Source organism: Salvia splendens, chromosome 20, assembly GCF_004379255.2.
Source record: "Salvia splendens isolate huo1 chromosome 20, SspV2, whole genome shotgun sequence".
In the NCBI taxonomy this organism is placed as follows: Eukaryota; Viridiplantae; Streptophyta; class Magnoliopsida; order Lamiales; family Lamiaceae; genus Salvia; species Salvia splendens.
In genome coordinates, this window is record NC_056051.1 from 25,142,196 (window position 1) to 25,155,606 (window position 13,411).

The window sequence follows — 13,411 nt, forward strand, 5'->3', positions numbered from 1 at the left end:
AGTAGTTCTAAAGGTGACAACTCTTAGAGTCGGCTACCTCTACAAAACTAAGCAGCAAAAGAACATCCGGTTTCGGTCTCGGTCGACAGTTGGAGTCAACGGAACAGAGATAACGAGGCAACCCTGAACAACAAGAAGCTAGCGGAGAAAGACACAGCAGCTGGGGCTCTGCAATATCTACAAGATCCCACAATATATGCAAGACTTTGTGTGATCATCGACGGGTTGTCACCATGGTCACAACACACAGTATTGTAAAACTGCACGCACTTAAATAAAACATGACGAGAACAAGGTATCGTAAAACTGCACGCGCTTGACAAGCTTCGCTAGCAACCACTTTCGACATTCACAAAAAAAAAACGGTACGTTCGACCACCATAACTGACTCCACCCTAAATCAGGTTAAAATTAGAATTCTGTCGCCCGACTTATTTCTGGTATTATTCAAAGCGCTATATAATTTAGAGCAACAAAGGGAGAATTTTTTAGTTAAAAAAAAAGCAAAAAAAAAAAATTTCATGTCCTCGACACCTCGAACAAAATGCAACACCGGAAGATAACAACAATCTCAAGTCCCAAACTACTGTAGAAAGGAGCCCTCTTGCCCGCCTTAGTAAGTGTAGCCCTTCACGAACATTCCCTTCTTAGCTTCCTCGTTCTCTCCCTCGGCCGAGTACTTCCCGAGCTGTGCCAAGGAGTTGGCCTTTGCACGCACCAGGAGTGCTTTCTGCGCAGCTTCTACATTCTCAGGACGACCTTGCCACGCCTTCAGCACGGAGTTCTGCAGTGCCCGTGCGTACGAGAAGGACACGTGCCACGGGTTGGGGCTCTGGTTCATCGCGTTGAGGTTCAGTGTCGCCTCAACTTCGGATTGCCCTCCTGACAAGAACTAAGCAAAAAACAAGGAGATCAATCCAAGCTCTCAGAATGAATAATAGTAACCTTATATATGTGTAGTGTACCATTATTCCTGGGACTGCAGGGGGCACTCTTCTTCTGAGCATGGTGAGAGTGTGGTTGGCAATGGTTTCGGGAGAAGCCTTTTGCTTGTGTTCAGCTCCTGGTGTTACCATGCTTGGTTTAAGCAGGATCCCTTCGAATACAACATTGTTCTCGGCTAGGTAGTAGAAAACCTCGGCCCACACTTTCTCGGCCACTTCAAGAGTCTGCTCGATTGGGTGGTCTCCATCGAGGAGAATTTCAGGCTCCACAATAGGCACGAGCCCGTTATCCTAAATTAGAACATGACCAAACAAGTTTAATACACCACTTGTAAGAGCAGAGAAATGAGACAAGAAAATTGTCAGATAAGGAAGGGGTGGAAGGCGATGAGATCTATAGTTATACCTGTGAAATGGCGGCATAACGAGCAAGACCCCAAGCTGCTTCTTTAACAGCTAAAGCAGAAGGACCACAAGGAATGCTTACAACAGTTCTCCTAAAATACACAGAAAGGCAGTATCGTGATTGAGTCAGTCAAAGGTTACACTTGATATAAGAAAGAAAATAGCTTTTGAAAAATAGCAAACCATTTAGCAAAGCGAGCTCCTTGCTTATAGTATTCGGCAGATCTGGAAGCCAGTCCGTCTAATCCCTGGCACCAAGATTCATTGTTTGATCCTGGCAATGGAACCAAACCCTGCCAAAATGGAACCAAAAAACTAAGAGAGAAGAAAATATATAACATGATTCTAGATTGAAGTCAGGGCCTCATAAGTGAAGGAAGTCAAGGATATAAGATTGATATGAGGATATAGCATAGTAAAGCTTGAAATGAAATTAACTTTACCCAAATCCTCACCTTATCAACTTTAATACCAGGAACAATATTCTCATCACGTAAACAGTCCACAAACTTCTTTCCATCTGTGGTCGACTGGTAAAGTGTCTCTTCAAAGAGAATAGCACCAGAAATATAATCACCCAAACCAGGGGTCGTCAGAAGGAGTTGCCTGTAGGCCTGCCTGTTCGTCTCGGTGTTGTCAAGCCCAATGGACGCCAACCTCTTACCGCATGTAGCGTTTGATTCGTCTATTGCAAGGATACCATGTCCTGGTGATGCAATTGATTTCTGTTCCAATATAGAACAATGTTATCAATCTCGTATGGCGGTTCGCCTAAAAACCGCCACAGGGATATGGCGTATTAGTATTAGTATGGCAGATATGGCGGTCAATAATTAAATAAATAAAATAATACTTATATATTTATATATAATTCAAAAATTAGAAAATAATAAAAATATAACATCTAAAACTATTAAAACAATTAAAAAGCATAAAATACAACTCTAATCTCCATGTTTCTTGCATAATGCCTCATTCCTAAATGCAGTACACACACAATGTTGCCAAATGGCAGATATGGCGGTGCTATGGCAGCGCAATGGTACTATGGCGTTTCCATCACCGAACGCCATGTCATAGCACCATGGCACCGCCATATCAGCTATTTGATAACATTGATATAGAATAAGAATATGTTACTGTTATTTTAATATTATAAACCAAAAATATGTATAGTATCATATAGTGTCTTCTTCAAACGTTATATCAGCATTAGAAAGATGGAAAACTGGAAACGGGGACTAGGATCCTCCAATATACTCATAAACTATGGAACAATTCCAACTTACAAATAAAAACTTCTTTTAAATATGCAAAATGCAAGTGGGGAAATATTGCTGGTATAGTGCATAATGTTTTTACCCTGCAATTAAAATGATTTATATAATTTTCAAATGGAATATATATGAGGCTGCTAGAATGTACAGACATACAGTTGCAAACACACCAGGCTTACTACCAGCACCTTCTGCAAGCGTAGTGAGTCATACTAATACTCACCAACCAAATGAGTAGTGCAAGCACGTGACCATTCCTCATCGACCCGCTTTTTATAAAAATAAATATTATAAAATCGGAAGAATATTGTAGAATATTAAAATATTCAACTATTGCAGCCAACTATACTTTATTAACAGTCATAGCGTAGTGCAACAGCGTGAATCATGACAATCATATATATACTAAAAAATTGCATTTTATTGTAAAATAACTTAATCATGTTTAGCAAATCTCAGCAACGGCAGATCTCGAATTTCTCCGATAAACTCTCAAACAAAAATACATCAAACTGCAATCTAGAGAAAATGCAATTAACATACAACAGAACAATATAGCTCAATAATTCCTAAAACATGAGCACAAAAAGGAGCTAATACAGTATTATCCTTGGATCTAATACAGCACAAAATTAAAAACTAAGAACACAAAACATAAGCATATATCCATTTTCTGCGTGTTTCCTACATCACGAACGGATTAAAAACTTCATATGCCAAAAAACACCGCCACAGCTATAATTCATCACTTCAATTGATTAATCAAACGCTAATAGCAGATGGAGGAATCGCTTACAGCTGTTTTGACGAGCTCATCGGTGTACGATCCGGCGCGGACGACCGAAACGCGGCGGTTGGAGAACCTCGGCGCCGATCCTGAGCGCGAGTTGACGGACTGGTGGCCGCCGATCCCCGATGAGGCGGCGGCGTTCAATTTCACGAAACTGGAGCAAGCCATCACTCGTGTTTTCGGCAAGGTAGAGAGAGAGAAAGGAAGAGAGTGATAATTTGGAAGAGAGCGAGGGCTTATTAAGAGAAATTTAGTGTGATTAATTAATAAATGGGGAGTGATTTGTTTTCTTCTTTAGTTCTTTACGTTGTAGAGTCCGCCCTTTGGCGGAAAGAGCTGTAATTGGAGAATAAAGGCTGCGGCGGATCTACCAACCCACTAGGTCGTTGAACGTCACTGTTCACGGGTTGCTTTGAAAATTACGTTGCTATCCCTCGCCTGATATTTTTTTATCGAAAGTGTAAATATTTAGATAGGCCAAACTACCTTTAAAGTCATAAACTTTTTCTATTTTTTTATTTTTCCCACGAACTAAAAAATTAGCGTATAATATCATAAATTTTACCGGGTTGTTGAAATTTCCTATTTGACCCGACCCTAGAGTTTTTCGGTTGAAATCTTGCGCACGTGGCAAGCCTGAAATCTGACGTGGAAAATGCTGAAATTCATTAGCCCTAAAAGTCACAACCTTTTTCCTATTTTCCGGTTTCCCCACAAACTTTTCTCATCCTCCCGTCACGATTTCTTCTCACAGGAATTCTGTCGTAATCCAATTTCAATTTTTTCCATTTCAAACAATCGAGTTTTGGTCAATTTTGATTGAATGTGCGATTTTTTGATTTGTTCGAAATTAGTCAATTTTCTAGTTTGAATGTATGGTTTTAATCTCAATTTTGTTTTTTTAGAATAATCACTCTAGCTCCCAAATCTCGACCAATTCAATGTATCTTTCAACAAATTAGACGACTCCATTCCAAAAGGCCTTGTAGGAAAATCAAAGGAATAACTTCTCGACACTTCTCTTTGTGGGAAGCCTCTTGACACCGTGTGCCCCAAAACTCTGGCTATTGCCACGAGTGGCGGCGGCGAAGGGAGAAGAAGCTCTCTAGCGGCGTCATTGCGGGAAATGCAATTGGATCTGTTTTAGGGCGGTTTCTCTTGCTGTTACTACTCCCTCCGTCACAAGATAAGCGACTCGTATTCCTTTTTGGGATGTCCCACTATAAGTAAGTCATTTCCCTTTTTAGCAAAAAATTCTCTCTCTTACTTTATTCTCCACCTACTTTATTCTCTCTTCACTCTTCTACTTTTCTATCTCTCATACTTTACTCTCTCCACTTTAACTATTTAAATATGAATTCCTTAAATCTCGTGCCAAAAAGAAGTGCTTCACTTATCTTGGGACGGAGGGAGTATTATTTATCCTGTGTAGGAAGCAGAGCAGGAAGAAGTCGCGGTCAGTCGACGTGGCGGCTTTAAAAAAATAGGAAAGTGACTCCTCCGCCGGCGCGCAGAAGCCCCTCGCCGCCATCATGCTCATTGTCGTCGGCACCGATTTGAGAGTGAAGTGAAAGGAATTTGGGGATGAATTTAGGGTAAAAAATGGAGGTGAATTTTGGAGATTTTGTGGGCTAAAATACGAGTAAGTTTAATTTTAACACGTTAGTACACACTCATCACACTCTCAGCAACCACGTTAGCTTAAAAGGACACGTCAGCAGGACAATTTTTTAGTTCGTGGGAAAAACTGGAAAATGGGAATAGTTTGTGACTTTTTGGGCAGTTTGACACGTCAGCAACCACGTCAACTTATACAGTCAGCAGCCACGTCAACTTAAAAAGACATGTTAGCTTGATTTATGGCCGGAAACCAGTCATGGAAAAATGGCAACCGAATGTAAAGTTCATGACATTATACGCCGATTTTTTAGTTCGTAGGAAAAATCGGAAAATGGAAAAAGTTTGTGACTTTTAAGGCAGCAAGTTGCTTTGAAAATTACATTGCTATCCCTCGCCTAATATTTTTGTCCAAAGTCCAAATATTTAGATACTATTACTGCTAGATATTTAGAGCATCTGTAACACAAGAATCAGGTCTACCTCGATGAGACTAGATAGGTGCGGAATGGAAACGAGATATCGTCATTAGATATTTAGAGCATCGGTAACACAAGACTCAGGTTAATCCCAATGAGACTAGATAGGTGCGGAATGGAAATGAGAGATAGTCATCCACACGGTCTCTGTAGTGGTGATGGTCACTCATGTGGCGGGCGAATAGTTATCTTTTCAAAAATAAATTCTTGTGAAAAAATAGTTTTTATTTGAAATTACTTCTTTAAAAAAAACTTTGAATTATAATCATATTGATTCGGGTAGAAAATAGATGTGTGGTGCAAATAGAAAGTTGTATTGCAAGGGAGATAATTTCAGCACAACACGAACAAGCAAGAAGTCAATGGTTTTAATCATGTTTAGTTGTGTTCATCTTGGGTCGGCCCATTAACGACACAAACATAACAAACTTTGATCCAAACTCATTAATTGGTCGATCCGGTAAGAAAGCAATACTTTTTTGAGTTTAGTTTGTATGAGACTCATATAACCTAGTATTCTTTATTTTTTTTGCTCTCTTTGTCCTACTCTAAAAGAGACATTTTTCATTGAACACTGATTTATAGTAAAGTTTTGTAGTATGAGTTGAGTGAAGAGAGGATAATGAAGATAATAATGCTTCTATTTTAATAAAAGTGACAATTAGAATGGAACATAGAAAAAAAAATGTGTCATTTAGAGTGGGAAAGAGAGAGTATTTAGTGCTTTAGAGTTAAATTTAGGTTATGAAAATATTTACATGTAGTAGATGGACTTACAAGTTTGAATATTGCGTGGATAATAATTTTTCAAACCCTACCTTTGAATTTGCAGAATTTTCGAACCATATAATACAAATTTAATTTTTATTCGAATCAACTTAGATTTAGTTATAAAAGGATGGAGATTTGAATTTTTTTAATACTTTAATTCGATTTAAATCTATATTCTATAAAAGTTGGATATTTAGATCAATTTGGTATAAGAGCATATCCAATGGCGGCTAGCGGATCGGCTAGCCGATTCCCGGCGCTGGTCGGTCCGCTCGCCTAACCATTAGAGTCGGCTAGCGCCAAATCGGTGAAAAAATCAGCGAGCGGACGCCGATTCTCAGGCGCTGGCCGATCCGCTCGCCGGTCGGCTAGCCACCATTGCAGGCTCCAGATCGGCGAGCGATCGGCCAGCTCATTTTTTTTTAATTTTTCAAAACACTATATATGTGCGATTTGCACTTCATTTTCATTCGCACCACTTGTTTTAACGAGTTTTCTCTCCATCTTAATTTCTGTACAAGAGCAACAACGTGAAATGAGTAACGCGGGTGGTAGTAGTGGTGGTAGTGGTGGGGATGCTGATGAGTACGAACGGCAAATAAACGAAGAGTTGGAGGCCTATACGTCCCGCGAGATACACCGGTTGATACAAAGGGCCTTGCAGCCGGCGGTAACTCGACCTCCACCCGTTGTCCACCGACAAGCAGTGATTGATCGGGTTCACGTAGCTGCACATCAGCGGCTATATGAAGACTACTTTGCGGAGGAGCCGCGGTTTGGGGCGCCTCTTTTCAGGCGGCGTTTTAGGATGCGTAGGGCAGTATTTATGCATATCGTCGATGTTTTGGAGCGTCGATATTTGTATTTCCGATTCAGGTACAATGCGGCTGACAGACCCGGCCACACACCTATACAAAAGTGCACTGCGGCAGTTGGCCTACAGAAGCGCGACAGACATGTGGGACGAGTACCTCCACATCGGTGAGACGACTGTCCTGGATTGTCTGAAGTATTTCTGTCAGGGCGTTATTGAAATAATCCGTGATCAGTATCTTCGAAGCCCTGCCCCTGAAGAATGCCAGGATCTGATGCAGATGCACGGGGAGTGGAAGAACTGCCCCGCTGCCTGGAAAGGGTTCTACACGACCGGCTACAAGGGAAAGAATCCCACGATGATCCTCGAGGCTGTAGCTGATTACCGGCTGTGGATTTGGCATGCATATTTTGGGGTAGCCGGGTCGAACAACGACCTCAACATCCTCAACTCGTTGCCCCTTTTCAACGAGCAGTGCCAGGGCGTCGGTCCGGCCATCAGTTTTATCGCCAACGAGAACCAACATGATATGGGCTACTACTTGGCGGATGGGATATACCCTAGGTGGCCCGTCTTTGTGAAGACGATCAGATGCATATCAGATGAGAGGAAATCCTACTTTGCGGAATGGCAGGAGTCGGCGCGCAAGGACGTGGAGCGCGCATTTGGTGTGCTCCAGTCTCGATGGGCGGCAATTAGGGGTCCAACACGTTTGTGGCATGTCGACTGCATTGCTGATATAATGTTCGCATGTATTATCCTGCACAACATGATTGTCGAAGATGAATGTATACAACTGACTAGTTGGGCCAATGAAGATGCTAATGAAGCCGGCCCAAGCCACGGCGTGGCCGCCCCCAACGTACGAAGGGGGGCACCTCACGATGAAGTCGGCCGCCTCAAGGCACATGTCGACATGCGCCAAGTGGATGCTCATATTCGACTCCAAAAGGATTTAATTGAAGAGTTGTGGGCGCGAAGAACTGCACGTCGTTAGATTTTTTTAATTAATGTAATTTTTTTAATTAATGTACTTTTTTTAATTTAAATATTATTATTGAATTTTCCCGTATTTGTGTGATTGCTAATTATTTATTTTTTATAATTTTGTTTATTGTGGCCAGCCTATTTCTAGCCTATTGCTTGTCTAGTTGCTTGTCCTGATAATGTGGCGGGAGGAGTTTTAGTCCTGATGATGTGGCAAAAGGAGTTTGTGGCTAGCCTATGACTGACCTATTGCCATTGGAGATTCTCTAAGAAAAAATTCGATATGAAATCCGAATGTTCACTAGTGTAAATAATTATAATTATAATTTTTTAATAAAAATAAAAAGTACTCCAAGTAACACACTACAAAAAAGAAAAGTTAAAATCTTAACATTACCCTGAGTGCACATTAAATTCTTACAACCCGGAATTTTGCACTACCTCAAACCCTAGTTCTCATCGTCCCCTTCACCACTCCACCTGCACACTCACCCCACAAAAACTCAAAATCTCTAACTTAGCTCCAGAAATTCCGATTTAGCTCGTATCTTACTCCTTCCAATCCACACATTTTGCAGAAATCCGGTGGAAAACACTTGCTGGTCGATCCTCGATGTCTCTCGACGGTGCACGTATACCAGGGGCACCCGACGGGAGGCCCGATCAAGTAATTGCGCACGTAAACGGCGGCGCCACTGTCCCGGGGCTACAAAATGGCGCCGGCGCTGCGCCGCCGACGTACCTGACGCACAGGTTGAGGCTGAACCCCAATTCGGATCACAGGCCGGACAATTACGAGGATTTGGACCTCGAATTCAGCCCCTTGATCTTCAGCTCGCTGGAGAGGTATCTCCCGCCGAATCTGCTTCAACAGGAGCGCGATGTGAAGGTGAATTACATGCGCGAGATTCTTCTCCGGTACTACCCCGAGAGCGAGCGAGTTAGGGTAATGCTCTGACGCCATTCTCCCTCGTTTAGTGTTGGTGCCATTGTTCATTTTTCATTTGTATATCCATGCGGAGTCTAAATTTGGAAACAAGCCAGACTACATGAAAAAAGCTTGTTTAGCTAAATTAGATAAGCAAATGGGCGGCTCTTAGGGGGGTGTTTACTTTCATGATTGATAATGTTCTTGATTGAGTATTACTCCTACTATTCTTCATTTGGATGAGATGAGAAACAAGGAAAAAGTAGCTAAAATGATAAAAAATAATCAAGGGCATTGGGATATTCTAAAGTTTTCTTTAGTAAACAAGGTTTTAGCCTAGGCATACTTTCTCATTTCTCACTCGCCGTTGACATTGACCTTTTACTTCTGTGTTTAACAGCTTCAGAAGCATCGGGAATACAGGCAGAAGATTATATCCAACTACCAGGTATACTTTCTTTAAACTTACATTAACAATAAATAACTTAACTTAATCAAGTTTATCCAACTAACAGGCGTGCATAAGAGCAGTATAGTTGAGCTTATACTGATAGGATAAGTGTGCTGCAATACAATGGTTGACCTCTACAATTAGGAGGACATGCATGTTCAAACAATGAAAGATGGAGTAGAATTGTATCTTCATAGGACGAATTAACTAATCTATGAATGCCTGTCAATTGATAAAAAAAATGGAAGAACATGTTAATAGTATACTATAGTATTAGTATCATTTCTGTATATTTGAATTCCTATGCCAGGAAAAACGTTCTATAACTGCACCATCTTTATCTTCTCAGCGTCTGCACCTCGAGCTTTACAGTATGCATCCGGCAAACTTTTTTGTGCCCTCGTTCCTGAAGGCTATCAGTGAGAACACTGAACAGGCTTTTAGAAACATAATGTCGGAACCCTCTCCTGGAATCTTTACATTTGAGATGCTGCAGCCACGGTTCTGTGAAATGTTACTGGCCGAGGTGATTTCCACAGTTTTAGCTATTGTTCAGCATCTTAACATTATTCTGCCAACTTGTTTAGTGTTCATATTCTCTTACCATGTTTCAATATTCTTAGGTAGAAAATTTTGAGAAATGGGTCCACGAGACAAAGTTCAGAATCATGAGACCCAATACAATGAATAAATATGGTGTTGTTCTTGATGATTTTGGCATGGAAACCATGCTTGAGAAGCTCATGGTAGATTTTATGCGTCCTATATCAAAAGGTGAGTTTGCTTTTTGGTCACAAGTCTGATTACATCTAATGTTGTTGGTGCTCAGTTTGACACTAATCAGGCTTCTAAAAATATGTTGTAGTTTTCTTTCCTGGTGTTGGTGGATCAAACCTTGATACGCATCATGGTTTTGTCCTTGAATATGGGATCGATAGAGATGTTGACCTTGGTTAGTGATTGTGTCCAAGTTTATTTTTGATTCACATCTTTATTGTTTGTATGTTTAATCATTTCTGAATGTAATTATTATTTCCTTGCCAGTGAAATTATTTTATGCTAAATCGATACAATGACTTTCTTTTGGAGTACAAGCCTTTGTTTAATTACCTATGCGCAATTATGAAGCCCTGTGAACTTCTTTCCAATGTAACCACAAAGCACCCTTCTCAGCTGTTTTTAAGTTGTGTATAATTTGATTTTACAGGTTTCCACGTTGATGACTCGGAAGTAACCTTGAATGTCTGCGTGGGTAAACAATTCTCTGGGGGTGAACTCTTTTTTCGTGGTGTACGATGTGATAAACATGTAAATACAGAAACACAGTCTGAGGTAAGTTGCTCGAGCAGCAGTTTCTTCCTTATTGGTAAACATAAAAAACTTCCTGAGAATACACCTGTTTCAACATAAAAGACTTCCTGAAAATTCACCTGTTTCAACATAAAAAACTTCCATAGGATGGTATTAGTAAAAAAATTCATGTCAGGATTAATTGTAATAGCTGAAAATAGGCTCATCAGCGGGTTTGTCTTGGCTGTTTTGCAGGAGATATTTGACTACTCACATGTCCCAGGGCGTGCTGTTCTTCATTGTGGCCGTCATAGGCATGGTGCTAGAGCCACCACATCAGGAAAGAGGATAAACTTAGTGTTATGGTGTAGAAGGTAAGGCTACTGTTCTCTTTCACTTAATGTCTGTCGCGCGTTTGACTTTAAAGGAGCAGTACTTTTATACTGGGATCGAAGTTAACTTAGTGTTATAGCTTTCCTTCACCTATTGCCGGAATTGTTTGGTCTGAATCGAAGCATTATATTTGGTTAAACTGGTTGGCTTATTATTATTTCATAAGGGTAAAGCTCCTGCAATTTCATACTTAGTTCTGATATCTTTGCTCTACAGTTCTGTATTTAGAGAATCCCGAAAATATCAAAAAGATTTCTCCAGCTGGTGTGCAGAGTGTCAACATGAGAAGAAAGAAAGACAACGCCTGTCAGTCGCTGCTATCAAAATGGTATACTAACATCCATAGTTTTGGATATACTGCTTCCTCTTTCATCTGTGAAGGACAACACTATCCTGTTTTCCTCCTCAATACCAACAATTCATTCACTGTCCAAAGCTTTAAAAAAACCATTGAAAATTGGTCACGAATGCTACATGGTGACCGGCACTGCCGCTGTTTCAGTTTCTGCATATGATAGATTGATTAGTGTCATCAGAATCAAGATATACCAGATTAATGTTATCTGATGCTATGACATGGCTTAAACTATCCATCAGGGTTATGTGCTAGAATTATTGTTTATGAGAACACGTGTTATTGTTGTCTTTGAGAAAGATATCACAGGTTCAAAAGTCTAATAGAGATTGCCATAGTGAACTATACCGTGATCATGGTGCTCTCAACGAACATCATTTGCGCTGAAAAAACTGCAAAGATCTTTCATGTATCTAGACTCGAACAAAACATGACAAGTTCTAAACCGTTTGTTTTGCAGGACTTGCTGAGGAGGGAGGGGCAAACTGCTACCTGAGCCTGTTGTATATTGTTTTGTTGAAGCTGTATTACATTAGATGCTAACTCATCCTTGGATAATCAAATATTCTTATATTTATAATCAGCAGCATGTAGCAATTTTCCTTTTTGTTGTCTGTTTTTTTGGCAATCCAAGCGCATATGTAAATGAAAACTATTTAGGTGCAAGAAATCTGGATTGGTCCTACCTGCTATGCAGTTCACTCATGTAATTAAAAACCAGCATTCTTTATGTATCCAACTCTTTCTACTTTCTTTATGATTTATATAGTGCTTCTTAATTGGTAGTAGTATAATAACATTTCCTGGTCTCACTAGCGAATCAAAGAGCAAGTGAAATGTGTGTATTGCCAAAGGGTTAGAAACGTTTGAGTCCATCTCAGTCTGTACAGTATCACCTCCGTTCTATAAAAATAGAAACTATTTTTATTTTATTTTGTCCCTTAACATTAAAACTTCATATTTTTATAAAACTTTTTTTCTCTATAATTAGGTAACATTCATTCTCTACTAACAATACTTAAACCACTTATGAACTATGAAATACTTTTGGAAATGACAAAACAAATATTGATGCAACCCTTAGTTATTCATCATTGTGATATAGATACAGTAACCACAGAACTACAAACGGTTATGTGTTTTTAATGAAATATCTTAATGTCAAGCTATGATATGATCAGGTGTTGGGAAGGAGAGATGAGATTGAAAATTTGGCTTTTTAGACAAAGAATGAAATGGAACTTTAAGTTAAAGAGATGGCAAATAATATATATATGAGCTTTGTGTAGGGAGGTCTGTTAGGATGGATATAGATATTTTTCATGAATCAGCTTTGATCTATTTACTAATGATACAATTATATGTTGGTTTATACTAGAATTTATCCTTTATGTGAGAGTAAACGTAAATACTTGTGTAATGACTCATAATTTATAGTATGTATTGCCTCTTCTTCATTTTGTAAATACTTGTGTAGTTTATAGTAGAATATTTGTTTTCGCTTCTAATCGTTTCAATCCTTCTGATTGTGTTTAACCTCGTTTGATGTACAATTTGAGTGATTTTTTCCCACTAATTTAATATTATATAGCAAAAACTGCAATATAATTTTTCACAATCAATTATTCGCTTTTGCTAAATAGTTAAATTCACTAATTCAGTAGATGACAATATAATATATATATATATATATATATATATATATTTCAATAATTTTAACTATGTATACATCGTTTAGTAATTTAAATATAAATATATTTATAATTTATAAACTTGAATTTCAAATAAGTATAAATAATTTAATTCATTCATTAATATATATCACAAATATTTTGAATACTTTCGAAGTTGGAGTAGTAGTTATACAATGTCTAACTAATTAAAGTCGAAGTTAGCTATAAAGCTCAAAC

The 13,411-nt window shown here is 39.2% G+C and overlaps 2 protein-coding genes across 2 annotated transcripts; one reads left to right on the plus strand and one right to left on the minus strand.

Moving 5' to 3' along the window:
• Positions 1–405: 405 nt before the first annotated feature.
• Positions 406–3,751, minus strand: LOC121782961 (fructose-bisphosphate aldolase 3, chloroplastic-like). The gene is made up of 6 exons (XM_042180976.1): positions 3,423–3,751; positions 1,805–2,074; positions 1,533–1,642; positions 1,351–1,441; positions 966–1,235; positions 406–892 (listed from the first exon to the last, which is right to left on the minus strand). Exons 1-6 carry the CDS (start codon positions 3,582–3,584, stop codon positions 614–616), a joined length of 1,182 nt encoding a protein of 393 aa, XP_042036910.1. The 5' UTR covers positions 3,585–3,751; the 3' UTR covers positions 406–613.
• A 4,736-nt stretch (positions 3,752–8,487) lies between these two features.
• LOC121782621 (2-oxoglutarate and iron-dependent oxygenase domain-containing protein CP2-like) lies at positions 8,488–12,265 on the plus strand. Its single transcript, XM_042180544.1, has 9 exons — positions 8,488–9,030; positions 9,413–9,460; positions 9,813–9,989; positions 10,087–10,237; positions 10,329–10,415; positions 10,671–10,795; positions 11,009–11,127; positions 11,363–11,474; positions 11,962–12,265. The coding sequence occupies exons 1-9, from the start codon at positions 8,698–8,700 to the stop codon at positions 11,995–11,997; spliced, it is 1,188 nt and encodes a 395-aa protein (XP_042036478.1). The 5' UTR covers positions 8,488–8,697; the 3' UTR covers positions 11,998–12,265.
• The last annotated feature ends 1,146 nt before the right edge of the window (positions 12,266–13,411 follow it).

Excerpts from the sequence above, each read along its gene's own strand:
- LOC121782961 (XM_042180976.1), bottom strand. The coding sequence starts at position 3,584 with ATGGCTTGCTCCAGTTTCGTGAAATTGAACGCCGCCGCCTCATCGGGG. Across the intron at positions 2,075-3,422 it reads ATGAGCTCGTCAAAACAGCT|AAATCAATTGCATCACCAGG; the intron begins GTAAGCGATTCC and ends ATATTGGAACAG. Across the intron at positions 1,236-1,350 it reads GTTATGCCGCCATTTCACAG|GATAACGGGCTCGTGCCTAT; the intron begins GTATAACTATAG and ends GTTCTAATTTAG.
- LOC121782621 (XM_042180544.1), top strand. The coding sequence starts at position 8,698 with ATGTCTCTCGACGGTGCACGTATACCAGGGGCACCCGACGGGAGGCCC. Across the intron at positions 10,796-11,008 it reads ATACAGAAACACAGTCTGAG|GAGATATTTGACTACTCACA; the intron begins GTAAGTTGCTCG and ends GCTGTTTTGCAG. Across the intron at positions 11,128-11,362 it reads TTAGTGTTATGGTGTAGAAG|TTCTGTATTTAGAGAATCCC; the intron begins GTAAGGCTACTG and ends TTTGCTCTACAG.